The sequence below is a fragment of the Trachemys scripta genome, chromosome 8 (genome assembly GCF_013100865.1).
Source record: "Trachemys scripta elegans isolate TJP31775 chromosome 8, CAS_Tse_1.0, whole genome shotgun sequence".
Lineage (NCBI taxonomy): Eukaryota > Metazoa > Chordata > Testudines > Emydidae > Trachemys > Trachemys scripta.
This window is the reverse complement of record NC_048305.1, coordinates 45,896,851-45,912,360: the sequence shown is the minus strand read 5'-3', so window position 1 is coordinate 45,912,360 and position 15,510 is coordinate 45,896,851. Positions and strand designations below refer to the sequence as shown.

The 15,510-nt window shown below is 41.9% G+C and overlaps 1 protein-coding gene across 18 annotated transcripts in view; it reads left to right on the top strand.

Annotated features, from left to right (window-relative positions):
• Positions 1-15,510, top strand: part of PRRC2C (proline rich coiled-coil 2C) — a 111,476-nt gene that overhangs the window by 15,326 nt on the left and 80,640 nt on the right. For all 18 annotated transcript variants that reach the window (XM_034779739.1, XM_034779757.1, XM_034779756.1 and 15 more), the window contains 3 exons: positions 11,048-11,215; positions 12,635-12,812; positions 13,901-14,010. In XM_034779739.1, coding sequence (XP_034635630.1) covers positions 11,101-11,215; positions 12,635-12,812; positions 13,901-14,010 — 403 coding nt within the window. In that variant the 5' untranslated portion in view covers positions 11,048-11,100. The remainder of the gene's footprint in view (positions 1-11,047; positions 11,216-12,634; positions 12,813-13,900; positions 14,011-15,510) is intronic.

Sequence of the window (15,510 nt, the reverse complement as noted above, 5' to 3'; positions counted from 1 at the left end):
GATGCTAGAGCAGGCTTCCAGCCTGTCCTGGCACTGCAGACTGCGCTGCACCCCAGAAGCAGCCAGCAGCAGGTCTGGCTCCTAGTGGCTCTCGCCTGCAGGCAACGCCCCGCCCCGCCCTCTCCTCCCCAGCTCCCAGAAGGCAAATGAAAAGAACCCCAGCTGATTATTTCAGGGGTCAGGGCAGAGGGCTGGGGGAGGGGGTTCAGGGCAGAAGGCTGGGGGGTGTGAGGGGGGTTCAGAGATCATGGCAGAGGGCTGGGGGGTGCAGGGCAGAAGGCTGGTTATGTGTTTGGGTGGGGGGGTTCAGGGCAGAGGACTGGGGGTGTGGGGGTGCAGGGCAGAGGGGTGGGGGGTGCTCGGCTCATGGGGGTGCCCCCAGTCCCCTGCCCTGAGTGGCTCAAGGCAGGGGGCTGGAAGGGATATGCCCTGTTCCACCCCCTTCCCCCAGGCTCCGTCCCTACCTCTCTCTGCGTCCTCTACGGAGCCGTGTGCACGCTGCCGCTCTTCCCCCTCCCCCTCGCTAGGGCCATCAGCCGATTGGCGCAGGGATGGAGAGGAGGAGGGGCTGGAAAGCACCATACTGGGGGAAGAAGTGGGGGAGGGGAGAAGCTTGGCTGCTGCAGAACTAAGCTTCTGTCTCCTACCCCCACAGGGGAGAGCGGTGGGCGGGGGGGCTGAGTGGGGCTGGGGACCGGGACCTCGGCAGGGAGCTGCGTGCCACTCAGAATCGGCTCGCGTGCCATAGGTTGCTGACCCCTGAATTAAAGACAATCAGATACTACAATGATGAGTGGTATAATAACCTCTACAAAACAGACTCTATGCTACTACCAGTCCCCTCAGTCAAGACTCTTCAGCTGATGGAATCTTGTAATTCATAAGTATGAGATTGTATTTTGAACAGGGTTTTTTTATGTTGTATATCTGGCATAGGTTATGTAACTGCTGCAGTGTTTGGCAGCTGTGTAGACTTTAACATTCTGAACTGTAATTCAAGAAATGGTAGGGGAAGCATGACGTGTAGAGCAAGTTCAAGTGTCGCATCTTGGACGCAAGTGTTTACAGATGTGCTCTATTAAAAGGTTCTGTTATGTACCTTGTCCCCTTTTCTTAATATTTAACACTTTTAGGCAATATGATTTTGTAAAACCAGTAAATTTATATGGGGAATTTAGGGAAGACTTAGTACTCTAAACTACTCTTAATCCATTTTAAAAATTGATTAGATTTAAAGTTGGCTTTAATAAACCTACAGGGCATGTTATAAGGCAGTGGTTTTCAAACTGCGGTTCGAGACCCAGTACTTGGTCACGGAATGTAAGGCACTGGGTTGCATTGGCTCTGGTCAGCACTGCCAACCGGGCTGAGCCCCTTCCTGTACCCCAAACCTCTCATCCCTGTCCCAGCCCAGAGCCCCCTCCCACACTCTGAACCCCTCATTCCCGGCCCCACCTCGCAGCCCTCACCCCTGCACCCCAACCCTTTGTCCCAGTCCTGAGCCCCTTCCACAAACCTCTCATCCCCAGCTCTGTTGGGTCGTGGGCATCAACAATTTTCTTCAACTAGGTTGCCAGAAAAAAAGTTTGAAAACCACTGTAAGGCATGTTGAACGCAGCTATAAAGTGAGATTTGTTCATCTGTTGCCTCTTTATCTGCATTATCATCCCTGACCAATTAATTCATTACTCCTGGGGGAATTCTGTGCCACTGTATGCATAATTAATGAGCCATGCATTTTTAACTTTTTGTGCACAAAAAGTCATCCGGAAAGTTGCTACAGTTGACTTTTGCCCACCAGAGGATACTGTGGTGATAGAACAGAGCAGCAGCTCCTGGCCAACTAGAGAAAAGAGAGAGCCTGCCTTCATCACAGTGCCTGTCAGGCCAGATCAGGAGACAGGGGATATGGGGAGACAAACAGCATTGGGCTGCTGCAGGCTCAGGCAGGGACTCATAAACGCTAGTGGGGGAGGACAGACTGGGACAGGGGCTGAATGGGAATGGAGGCCCAGGGCCACAGGGGAGAGGGGGGACACATCAGGATGGAGGAAGGGGTGAAGGGCCACATAGGCACAGGGGTTGGCTGAGTAGGGGCACAGACACATATGGGAGTTGGGAGGGGGTGTAGGGCCCCATGGGGAGGGTGTGTGTGAGTGGGGGTGGAGGGACACATGGGGGTGCAGGGATACATGGGGACAAGGGCAGTTGTCCCTGACTGAATGGGAGAGGCTAGGAGTCAGACAGGGTCTGCATGGGAGAAGCTCCCTAACAATCCTTCCACAACTCTAAAAAAAAAAAAAAAAAAAAAAAAAAAAAAACCTACTCCATACTTTTCCCACCTATATTCAACAACCCTCCACACTCTGGTTCCTTCCCAGCAATTACTTCCCTCTCCTTCAGCTCCTCCATTATCACTGACTCCCCCAAGCCTTTGCACTGCTTCGGAGGGGTGCAGAAAATACAGTTCTGAATTGTAGTTTAAATGAATTATTCCTCAGAGTTCTGTATTAATATGCCTAGTAAGGAATCTGTTGTGTTGTCTGTGTTGTTGTCAGGCATACTTGCTGACAGATATTTTGAAATAAATGACCAAAAATAATTGAAACTGGTGTGATTATATTGTGTTATTTTGACAAAATTTGCAGAATTTGAAAATAGTGTGCAGAATTTTTAATTTTTTTGCACATTTTTAAATTTTTTTGGCACGGAATTCCCCCAGGAGTAAATTCTTCAGCTCCTTGTTCCCTCTTCTCAACCCTAGTGGGGGGGAGGGGGAAGAGTTGTGGGGGTGAGGCGAGGTTGAGTGGGTTTTTTGGTGGTAAGGGGAAGTTGGATTTTGATTTGGTTAAGGGCTCTTTTGCAATTGTGTGTTTTTGCAGTTTAATGAAATCTAAGCAGCTTGTTCTTACATTAGAAATTTAGATCTTGTCTTCTCTGAAAAATGACTGTTGAATTAGTGAAATAATGACATTACAGGAATGAAAGCAATCGTTGAGCGGGGCAAGGAGTTTTAGTCCCTGTGGATGTCTTTGTTAAAGACACCATAACTACCACACTTTAAGCTCAAGAGCTCTTAATGAGCATGATCTGAGATGTCCATAGTTTTTTGGAGGACTTGCTCTCAGGCCAGACCTGAGATTCTTGACATTTTAGGGAAGAAAACTTAACAGACCATCTATCTGCATCTTAAAGATGTAGCAAAACACTGCACAATCTGTCTTTAAAAATCTTGTGTAAGGCACTAATTAAGATGTTTTTTAAATTAAGCTGGTGCAAGTTTGCATGTACACACTTATTTTGTTTAATCTTTAAAAAAAACTGATTAAGCTAAACGGCACTAAAACTTTTGTAAAACAAAATAAAAATGGCTATGCACAAACTTGCATTAGTTTAATTAAATCAGTTTAAACATACACCTGTATTTAAAAGTATATCAACGACCTAAAATTGGCTCTTTTTTGCTCTGACAATCTTAACAGTTTTTTCCTCTGTATTTTTCATGTTTAATTAAATGATAGGAAAAGTTCAACATTTTGGGATTTTTGTCTAGATAACACTAGAACACTCTATCCTCATGCATCTTACAATGTCCAAAGGATAGAGCTGCTAGCCTCCAAGTCCTTGGAGCTTCTGCCTAATAAAATGTGGAATAAGTGAGCCAAGGGTTTCTGGAAGTGGTTAGTCATTCACTGGGTCTGTTTTTATGGTTTTCAGGTAAGTTAGCCTGATTGGATGTACAGGTGCAGCCTACCTTATCCCTAACACTGCTAAACAAGTGCTGAAAAATTTCTGGCTGAAGAGGCTCATACGGTCAATAAAAGCCACCTTTAACTGCTGAAAGGTATTACTTAATGAGGGCTATTTTCATGCCAAACATCAGCTTTCTACTCCAAGTCATTTTGGTGCCTGTTAGAAAAAGGTTTCTCTTACTAATAGGGAAAATTTTGTGTTCTCCCTCCCACACGTGCTCACCTCGTATTCCGAATGGCTGAACCATTTTTGATCAAAATTCATCTTTGGGCAGAGATCAAGCTTGGAAAATTTCAGTCCCCAAAGTGAAAGTTGACAGCTTAAGTTACTGTAGCCTGGTGGCTGGAAATAAGATCTCACACAGTTGGACTATTGTATAGTAGATGTGCACAAGTCTACGGGGTTAAGGTTGTACATTTAACCGTTTTACTTTTTGTGACTTGAATAACCATGTGCAACCTTAATGTTAGCATTAATGTAGTGTTGTTTTTTATTTTATTACTTTTAGTGTTTTCTCAGTGGTTTTTCTCCAACTTTATGCAGATGTGGAGTGTAGCAGCTGCGAGGTCTGTGGCCAGAACAGGGAAAACCCCACACTGCCTTCAGTTTTTGCTTACTGTTGAAACTTTTAGTCTAACACATTAAAATATTTAAGTTTGCGATATGGGGTTAATATCTAAAAGCTGTTTAGCACTTACTGATAAATGATTGTGTCAAGTATCAGAAGGGTAACCGTGTTAGTCTGGATCTGTAAAAAACGACAGAGTCTTGTGGCACCTTATAGACTAACAGACGTATTGGAGCATAAGCTTTCGTGGGTGAAATATGATGAAGTGGGTATTCACCCACGAAAGCTTATGCTCCAATACGTCTGTTAGTCTATAAGGTGCCACAGGACTCTGTTGCTTTTGATAAAACATTAAAATCCTAATAACATATTGGGAATCTGAGAGTATTTATTAAAGATAGTGTGTTATAAATGGGCCATAAATCAGGAATGCTTAAAGTAAAAGTTGGACTGTCATAAATAAATAAATAAATAAAATAGGGAAGTCGCTTCTGGTTCCAAGTCCCCAGAATCCACTTATAAGTCTTGATTTGTTGACCCACAAATTCAATTTTTTACCAAATTTCACGTACTTTTCAGGATATAGTGAGGTTCATTCTAACCATAGATCATAGTGATGTTTTGCAGTTGTGAAGCAACTTCTCTGCTTGGTTAAAGATGTAGAATCTGGAAATATGCCAGATTTACAGTTACAGTGAAAATTTTCCATTCTTGTTGCAGCTTTTAACACCTTATTCTTCATCTGGCCTGTTCTGCACGAGACAATTCAATAAAGCAGCAGGACCATTCTCCTAAAGCCAGTAGTAATGGGTTTGGAGGAACACAGACCATTAAATTTAATCACCCGGGTAGCAAAAAGACACCAGTTAAGTCTTCGCTCTTCCTCAGTAATTTGAAGATTTATCTGAGACTTATTTTTCAGGCTATCCATTAATGAGGGTGTGTTTTGGCAATGTTGGCACTGTAGCTTGACATGACTGTCAAACTGATATTAATACCCTATTCTAAGAGGGGAAAGATTACACTTTCTAGAGGAAGTGGTTAGAAAAGAATATAGAAAGGAACCCAGGAATACTGACTTCCATGCAATTTACCTAGATACTTATATGGCTTCCATTACTGTGGTATATGTGTGCCTCACAGACATTAATGAATTTATTTTCATAATGTGGTAAATATCATGAGGCCCTCTTTAAGATGAGGAATTGTGAGTTGCCTACGATTGCACAGGAAGTCTATGGCAGAGCTGGGAATTGAGTCCAGTTCTGAGTCTGTTCACTACAGACCATCCTTCTTTGCCAAGCCCTGGCATTGGTTTACTATGTGACCTTTGGCACTTCTTTTCCACTCTATAATATGAGGATATTTGCCTATCTTCTATCAATTATTCTGGTTATAATCTAGCTAATATTTGTAAAACTTTGAGAGATCCTGAGAAGAAATCATGATGTAAGTACAGCATATGATTAGTTAACTATTGTAGAGTATTGTATATTTGTACATCAGATAAAACCCCTTTGCCAAAATGTTGTCGAATTAGATAGTCCTGACTGATGTTGCAGAGAAGGTGCCTGATGTGTTATGCAGTTCTTTGAAGTATAACTTCTATTTTTGGAGGTTAAAAAAAATTAACAATATATAAAATATGTAGGGGTAGAGTAACAGATGCCCCAGTTGAGGCTTGCACCAGCCAGGAGGACTCCAGTGGTAGGAAACTGAGGCTTTTTTTAGTAGTCAGGGATTTGCAGCAGATTGTGCTTCAGATTGATCAGAAAGCTACTAGTTGAAGGATCATAAGATATGGAGCCCCTGAGCATACCTCAGGGACAGCACCATGATAGGAGTCTCACTCCAGCATCCTTCTCTTTATCATAAGCTGTTGGTGGGGGAGTTGACATCTTACCTTCGCATTACTGCAAACATTTCTCATCTCCCCCTTTCATTTCTGTCTTTAGCATGTGTATGCTCTATCTCCTGACTACTAGAATGTAGAAATCTTACTGGACACTTTAATATGAGGTGATGAGAAGTGTGTATATATGTATATGTGTGTGTGTGTGTATATAAAAAATAAAATAAAACCGCCATTCTGTGGGAGGAATGTGAGAGAAAATATAGAGGAAGTAACTAAACTACAAAATGTAGGGGATAGACTATCCTTAAGAGAGATTACATTCAGATAAACTCCTCTACATAGGCCACTTTCAAGAAAAGGGACTTGCTAGAGGCATTCACATCCTCCTAATAGTTGAAGTAGCTTCTTTATATGGGATTCACCTTTTGTGGTTTTCTATAAAGAGAAGACAACCCTTTGCATGTGCTGCAAGTTCTTCCTTGATTAGTCTGCAGTTAGTCTTAATCTTGCAAAATGTAAAATTTAAAATATTAAATTGTTCTCTAGTGTATTCATGTTTGGAAGGTTTCCTTCCCATTTGGGGGAGAGAGAAATTTCATTTAAATGAGCTTATTTTCTGGACCACCATTCTGCAATAATCTATGGCCACAAAATAATGGAATATAATGGGGCCTTGTTGTGGTGTGCTTTTACATACTAGAAGGATCTTAGAGTACAGGAGCTATACATATCATAATACCCTGTGCTTTAACTCTGGACCTAAATAAGTGACAGAAAACTTCTTATTGTAATCTGAAAAATAGTATAGTATAAAGTACAGTCACTTCTGTAGGCTTAACTGATGAAAATTTATTTGTATGAGTCTTATTATGACAGTTAACTTTTACGTCATAACGTATTTGTTGACCGTATTAAGTTTAAATGGCTGAAAGTACTATCTTCGCTCCAAAAGTTAAGGAGCATAATGCCTTATGTAATTGTGCAAATGGTAACTATAGTGACCCGAAATGGTTCATTGACCATATTGAACAACTTTTTTGGATGCAGTGAACCCTGCCAGTTGCTATTACTTCATTTACTGTAGCACACCCCTTTCCTTCCTAACAGGTTAATTATTTAATTTTAGTGAGTGATTAGAGAATTAAAATTGCATGCTTCTGCTTTCCTGAGGTCATGCAGCCATTGCATATCCTTTAATTAACTGATTTGATTGATATTGTGATTCAGATGTCTAATAACAGATAGGCATAGTTTTCTCTTAATGGATGCACATTTGATAGTAAATATTAAAAGTTAACTAATGGAGATCAGATATTAAGCAGGCTAGTTATTTAATTGATTAAAAGTACAAATGTTAGCAAGGACTAACTTTGAAGAAGTTGGTGTGCTGAATGAATCTAAAAACCTCAGCTGAGCATATGTTTATATGTACTTAATACATCCAGTGTATGGCACTATGAAGCATGATTGCATGCATAAATAAGAACAGAGGTTGTGTGGGTTTAGGGCCTGGTCAAAGTTTTTATCTTAGAAGTCCATATTCTTTGGCACTCAGTTGCATGCCTATACTAAGTTAAATATGAAAATGTATTGACCGACCTAATTCAAAAAGTTTCTCACGGACCAGTTTACTGAGGAATCAGTTTAATCATAAAAAGCAACAGAGGGTCCTGTGGCACCTTTGAGACTAACAGAAGTACTGGGAGCATAAGCTTTCGTGGGTAAGAACCTCACTTCTTCAGATGCAAGTGAAGAAGTGAGGTTCTTACCCACGAAAGCTTATGCTCCCAGTACTTCTGTTAGTCTCAAAGGTGCCACAGGACCCTCTGTTGCTTTTTATGATTAAACTGATTCCTCAGTAAACTGGTCCGTGAGAAACTTTTTGAATTAGGTCGGTCAATACATTTTCATATTTAACTTAGTATAGGCATGCAACTGAGTGCCAAAGAATATGGACTTCTAAGATAAAAACTTTGACCAGGCCCTAAACCCACACAACCTCTGTTCTTATTTATGCATGCAATCATGCTTCATAGTGCCATACACTGGATGTATTAAGTACATATAAACATATGCTCAGCTGAGGTTTTTAGATTCATTCAGCACACCAACTTCTTCAAAGTTAGTCCTTGCTAACANNNNGACCCCTGCCCCATCCAACCACCCCTTCTCCTGACCGCTCCCGCCTCTAACTGCCCCCACTTCCCCATCCAACACCCCCTCACCTTCCTGACTGCCCTCCTAGGACCCCTGGCCCATCCAACCACCCCTTCTCCCTGTCCCCTGACGGTCCCCCAGAATCCCCACCCCTGACTGCTCCCAGTCGCCCATCCAACCCCTCCTCTCATTCCTGACTGCCCCCTGGGACCCCTGCCCCATCCAAACACCCCTTCTCCCTGACCGCCCCAGAACCCTTGCCCCTATTCAACCTCGCTGCCCTCTGACCGTCCCGGCCCCTGACCACCCCCTGAACTCCTCTGCCCTCTATCCAACCCTGCTCCCTTACCACGCTGCCTGGAGCACCGGTGGCTGGCAGCGCAGCTGCACCATGACATGCACCGTGCAGCACAAAGCACTGGTGCAGGCCAGGCTCTGTAGCTGCGCTGCCCCAGGAGCTTACCGCTCCATTGCTCAGAGTATTGTGCCGGTGGCGCAGTAAGCTGAGGCTGCGGGGGAGGGGGAACAGCAGGGGAAAGGCTGCGGGCTAGCCTCCCCAGCCAGGAGCTCAGGGGACAGGGAGAATGGGCCCACGGGCTGTAGTTTGCCCATCTCTGTTGTAGGGGGAGGACGTAGGTTACTGAACATTGAGCAAGGGCATGTTAATTAGCATGCGAATATAAATTAAACTTTCCCTGAGTGTTGAAAAATGGTTAGGTTGGATAACAGCATCTCTTACATCACAGCTTGGTCATGCACATGCCATATTTCCAGTTTCACTAAGATGAAATTATCTGTATAAAAGTGTTTCACTTAATTGTACGCTCGCTGGTGTGGAACACGTGCAACCACATCTAGCAGGATCACTGCCGCTTAGGGACGCATTCTACATTAAAACTCACTAAGCACCAGTGGCCCTGTTGCAAGATCTTCATGGTATGTCGTATTTGGGATAACACTTTTAGTTATCAGTCCTGATCTTTACTGTCAGATAGACCTGAAGAAGGAATAGCATAACTGGTATGAACTCCTAGACCACAGCACTTGTAGCTCAAACCCATCATGTGGCAAAAAGAAGACCGACTAAGCTGTTAGGCCACCATAGAAGCTCATAGAAGGGGACCAGTGAAATAGTAGCTGCTTGTTGTGTTATGGGCGTAAATCACTGCAATTCAGCATTTCAAGACTGAGCTGGGGATACTGCCATCTCTCTTCTTATCTCCTTTTCTTTTCCTTTCTGGGAGGAAGGTGGGTGTTAGTGACTTGCAGGGGGGCAGAGGTTGAGAAAAATTTTAAGTGAGAAAGGACCCTGATGTGAAGAACTTCTCCTGAGCATAGGAGACACAGCCGGCTACCGTAACTACTTCTGTGGTTCCACATACCATCTAAGTTCCTGCCCCCTGAAAACAACCTTGTTTAGGACTATTAAGAGTGAAAATAAAGCTTGCTGATTAGCCTTGCCCACTTAAATTGCTTTGATCTGAAGGATGTGTAAATTTTTGGAGGTACCCATGGCTTTGAGAACCATAGAGTCTTGGTCCATACACAAACGCATCCACAGCAAGCTTCTCCCTCCCTCTGCTGACTGGATTGTAGCCAGTGAGCTGTGCATCCAGCATAGAACAAACATACTTTGACAAGAATTACTGACCTCTGCGAGGGAGGAGGTACAGGAGGAGGGAAACATTGGTATTAGCGTACTAATGCTTTTCCTGAAGCCTTTGGGACAAAATGAAATAGTTATGTTTCCCTATGTGGAGCTCCACTGAAGGAGTTTTCCTTCCCTTAACACAAAGCCTGCAAGCAAGTTCAGTTATGACCCAGGTTTTGATAGGGAACAGACTGGTTGGTTCAGAAACTGGTTTGTTCTTGTCTCCATGATGGATCCTAACTGGGAGGAAGTTGGGTATCAGGAGCTGGAGCTGTTTTCCTGAACCTCCAAATATTTCTAGTGTATTGCACAGCAAAGTTGGGGGTAGCAACACTACTAACTGCTGGAGTAGGTGAAGTCACTGAACATGCCTGATGAGGGGTGAAACTCTGTAGAAATGTTTTGGGGGCATTTGCCCTTTTTATAAGCAGTGCAGTCCATTCAGAATTCCTGAGAAACTCTTCTTCCAGTGGAAAATAATTCTTTCCAAAGGTGTGCATGCCCAAATTAAAACAAACAAATAAAAAAACACCCTGTTCTCTGTGGAGGCAGCATGTGGGGAAGATGTTTGTTCAACAAACATGCCGGTTGGAATAGGTTTCATGTTCCAAAAAAGCACACTCCTTTCCATCCTCTGTGTTTGGCCAGAAGTACCAGGAGCAGCTCTCCTTCCATTATCTGGTATTGTGCAAAAACACTGAGAGCAGAGAATCCAACTGAGCAGGAATAACCAGTGCATCACTTGATCACTTTTGACTTACATTTTCCATAGGATTTTGTATTGACCAGAAGTTGCCCCTTTATAACTTAGGTAATTAAAAAGTTCAAATTGCTAAATCTGAAATCCTTTAAAATAGTTGCTTTAGTATTACAAAAATTGCTGAGTTTATGAATTTAATGCCTTCTAAAATGACAGTACCCAGAGTGTTCTAGGTGAAATATCACTAACTTCCAATGCACTAAGAATATGTTCTCAATTAACTTGAGTATTTATGAACTTTTTATTTAAAAATTTAATATAGGATTTGATTTGAAATTGACTCTTCCTTTCTTTTATACTAAGATTGGTTTTGAGGGGTGAGCAGGAGGTACCAGACTCGATGAGTTTCCATCGAAATGTCGGAAAAGTCAAGCCAGAGCACAAAAGCAAAGGATGGAAAAACAAAGTATGCAACACTCAGTCTATTTAATACTTACAAGGGAAAGTCATTGGAAACACAGAAAACCACAGGTGAGTAAATTGAGTTGACTTATTTTTATGTTCTGTAACTCTGCTAGTAAGTACAGTTATATTTGAGATTGGTCATGTGGAGTATGTGATCTAAATGCAACAAGATGTCAAATTGTATGTTATAGAAAGCTGCTAGATGGAAAGCATGGTGGCAAAGGCCTTAGTTTCAATATTACTTATGGTTACTAGTAACATAGTTCTTCAATTTCGGGGGTCAGAGCACTCCTTCCATTCCTATAGTAAGTGGAGTTGTAGTCTTAGGGTATAAATAATACTTTATAAAAATATGGTTGCGTTTTACTGTTGTCTACTTGCAGTCTTTGTAGCAGTGTAATAAAATGGAGACAGCTAAGAGGAAAACAATGGTATGATAATAGCATATTCACCTTTGTGGCTGTATTGTGAGCCTTCTGCTTCAGGGTATTGCTAATCTCCCCATACAACACAAACAAACTTTTTTGTTGAATTGGACTTAGTTGATCTAGTTCCTAAAGCAGAGATCTTTGATCTCCTGTTTTTTGCTGGATTTTGATTAATTGGTTCTTAATCCCCATTGGTGGAAAAAGTTCTGTTTCGCTTTTTTAACTAGTGAGACAAGAAATGGGTACCTTCCTTTTCAGGTGCTCTGACAGAGCTACAGAGAGCTTGTGGAGTGTCTGTCTGCAATATGCCAGATTAAACCAATGTAGTTACTCTTTCATTAACAGTAAAGTTCATCATATTGTTTCCCTAATACGACACTCAAATTCCCTGAGAGCCTTGAATTTTAGGTCTGAATTGAACCAGGCAAATGTTAGAAGGAATGTTGACTGTTAGTTATATTTTTAAGTTACCATTCTATCTTTGAAGACTCTCTTTTAAGTATGTTTAAATGGACATAGTTAACTTTGAAAATTTTATCTAATAATATTGCAGTTAGTCTGTTCCAAGTAACCTCTGAGATTACTATAATTTGGAAGATGTTAGAGAATTTTTTTCAGTTTATTTGTGCCTTTGAATAGTATACGGTCACTTTCATTCCACACTGTGGTGGGAAACCCATCTACATGTTCTTTCTGAAGTCCCGCAAAAGGATCTTTGCCATTTTTAAAGGATTTTTTTTTAGTTTTGAAACATTTCTGTAAATTTGGGGCTCAGATAATCCATTTTCAGTTTATCCTGAGGACATCAGAATAAATTAGCTTCAAAACTACGAAAACTATTTCAGAACTCTTCTAAGCAAGGAATTTATAACTCCTGCTTGACAGTGAGATGTAGATTTCAAGGGACTTGCTTTTTAATCTTGAGTGCCCTTTTTTTTTTTTTTTTAATATCGTGGTGAAACAATTTTTTCTTCTACTAAATCTGTAGCTTTACATGAACATTGTGAATTTTAAGGAAAAAAGTGAAAATTAATGTTTTCTTCTTTTTGGCATACAGTTGCCGCACGCCATGGATTACAAAGTCTTGGAAAAGTTGCCATTTCACGGAGGATGCCTCCCCCTGCTAACCTCCCGAGTCTCAAAGCAGAGAACAAAGGCAATGATCCTAATGTAATCATTGTGCCTAAAGATGGCACAGGATGGGCTTCTAAACAAGAACAGCATGAGGAAGAAAAGTAAGCTACAATAGAACAACTTACTGATTTCATTCAGTATAACTTGTGAAAGTCCTGTCATACTGCAAACACCTTAATGAAGGCCAGAGGAAAAATAGGAAGTTGGTGGCTGTGTGACAATAAGCCTAAAATGTCGGGATATTATCATAGAGGAAATAATGCCACATTAATTGTTTGCAGGGAGGCTTTCACCACATGAGGCTGGTTGAAATTAATTTCATTATTCTTACACTGGAGACAGTATGCCTACATATATTCCAAATGAAGAGCTATAACTTTTTCAGTGCTGTTCACAAATTTAACTATTATGGCTGTGTTTTTATCTATATTACAACTGTTATCTGCCTCTCCTCTAGTAGTATTTCCTTTAAGTGTTAACCAGGTCTCAAATCATTTAGGGATTCATAGGTTAAAACCAACACCTTTTCAGTCATCTTTTAAAAAAAACAAAAATTAAGCAAAATTCTGCTTTATTTTAGATGTAATTTTGTATCCTATCTAGTTTAATTGCTATCTTCCTGTGCACCAAAATACTGCAAATATAATATTGAAGTCTCATCTTGGCAGCTGTTTCTTACATAACATCAAATCTCACATAATTTACTGACCATAGATCTTCATTATTCTGGTATTACTTCTCTCATCGCTTAAAGGGGGGGGGGGGGAGTATAAAGGGATTGGAGGCAGTGACTAATAAAGTACTTACTTTTACCTTTGAGTGGTGTCATCTTAAGTATTTTGATGCATGGCTAAACAGTAGCAGATATTGGGTAAATATAATTCAGTTTTATGTCTTACAATTTGCTCAGAAGAGAAGACTTGTAGAGTAAATTACTGTTCATTTCCAGAATATTGCGTCCATATCATGATTTTAGGACATAGCATGACAATAAGTAAATCTGTGTTCATACTGGGTATACAATTGTGTTGCAGATTAGGACTTCAGTTCCTAGTTCTTCCAGTGCCATAATTATCACAGGCACAAGTGAGCAGAATAAGTTAATACTTCTGACAAAATTGCTCATTCTTTCCTGAGAACAAATCTCTCCTCCATCCGTGAAGAATGAGTGCGTTTCTTTTCATTTCAGACAACCAGAAGTGCCGCAAACACAGCCAAAACCTGTAGTTCCTGCTCCTCCAGAAGTAGCTCCTGTTGCCAAATCATGGGCCAGTACCAAGCAAGGTGGGCAAGGCGATGGTAAGTGAAGTTTAAAGTGGAGGACACCCAGGCTGGCCCAGTGGTCTATTTGTGGTTGGCACTGCTATGTGGGAGATCTGGGCTCAATATTCTTTTGATCCTGTCTCTTGTTCCCTGGGACAGCAGGCGCTGAGAGTGTGAAGACAACTTCCTTGCCTCTAAGATGAGGGAGTGCCTTGTCACTCAAGTGAATCCCTGAAGCCAACTTAGCAGTAGTGTTATTGATTGGCTACACAGGGGATTGTACATCCCTCCTTTGCTGGCGTTCCTGGGGAAGATGATGGCTGGGATGCAAGTCCTTGAATATGGCAGGGTTAAGAGGGGAAAGAAAATAAAGAAATCCTCCGCCTGTGGCAGGGATGTGTGTAGCTCTTCTCTGGCATGGGAGGGGGAACAGTAAACACCCAGTGGTCAAGCTAATCGTGTATATCAGGGGTCGGCAACGTTTGGCACGCGGCTCGCCAGGGTAAGCACCCGAGCGGGCTGGGCCAGTTTATTTACCTGCTGACGCAGCAGGTTTGGCCGATCGCAGCTCCCCACTCTCCATGGTTCGCTGTCCCAGGCCAATGGGGGCGGTAGGAAGCGGCGCGGGCGAGGGATGTGCTGGCCGCGGCTTCCCACCGCTTCCATTGGCCCGGAACGGCGAACCGCAGCCAGTGGGGGCCGCGATCGGCCGATTCTGCCGCGTCAGCAGGTAAATAAACTGGCCCGGCCCGCTCGCTTACCCTGGCGAGCCGCGTGCCAAACATTGCCGATCCCTGGTGTATATGTTTAGCATAAACCAAAAATCTGGAACCATGAAGTTTAGTAACTGCAGTTCAAACAGCATATCTGCTACAAGATGTTTTTTTCCATTTGTTGCTGTATAGCTCTTGCAGTATTTTTAAAGCTAAAGAGTATTGACTCAAGTAGTTTTCCTGGGAAAGAATTAATAGTGGTGTTTTTTTCTTGCAATATGAAAGAAATGGTAGATTATGTCCATGAATAGGAATCTTAAGTTCTTCAGCATTTTCATTACTATTCTAGGATAAAAGTTTGACCTTTTACTATCAGTAATTGACCAGAGAAATAACACACTTTTATTAGACGAAGTGCACATAATGAATCAGGAAGCAATTTTGTTTACAACACAGAAAATAAGTCATGGTCCCTTTTCTTGGCTTATTTTTGAGAGATCTGCTTGTAAGCCTCTTCTGACCGAATAACAGATTCGTGTGAACTTACTCTGAAAGATCAATGGAAATAACTTCTGAGCCTCTGTTGTTGTAGGCATAGACCTAGTTTTTGCATGTTTTAATGTATTCTTGTGCATAAGGTCTTTGAATGCTGTATTGTGGGGCAAATATTAGGATCAAGTTGGCAATTCTAGATTGTTGGCATCCCACTGCCCTTCCTAAAGTTTAATATGGCATCCATCCTTGAATATAGGAAATCTCTCACTCCAAAACTAGATCTGATACAGTAACTCCTCACTTAAAGTCGTCCCGGTTAACGTTGTTG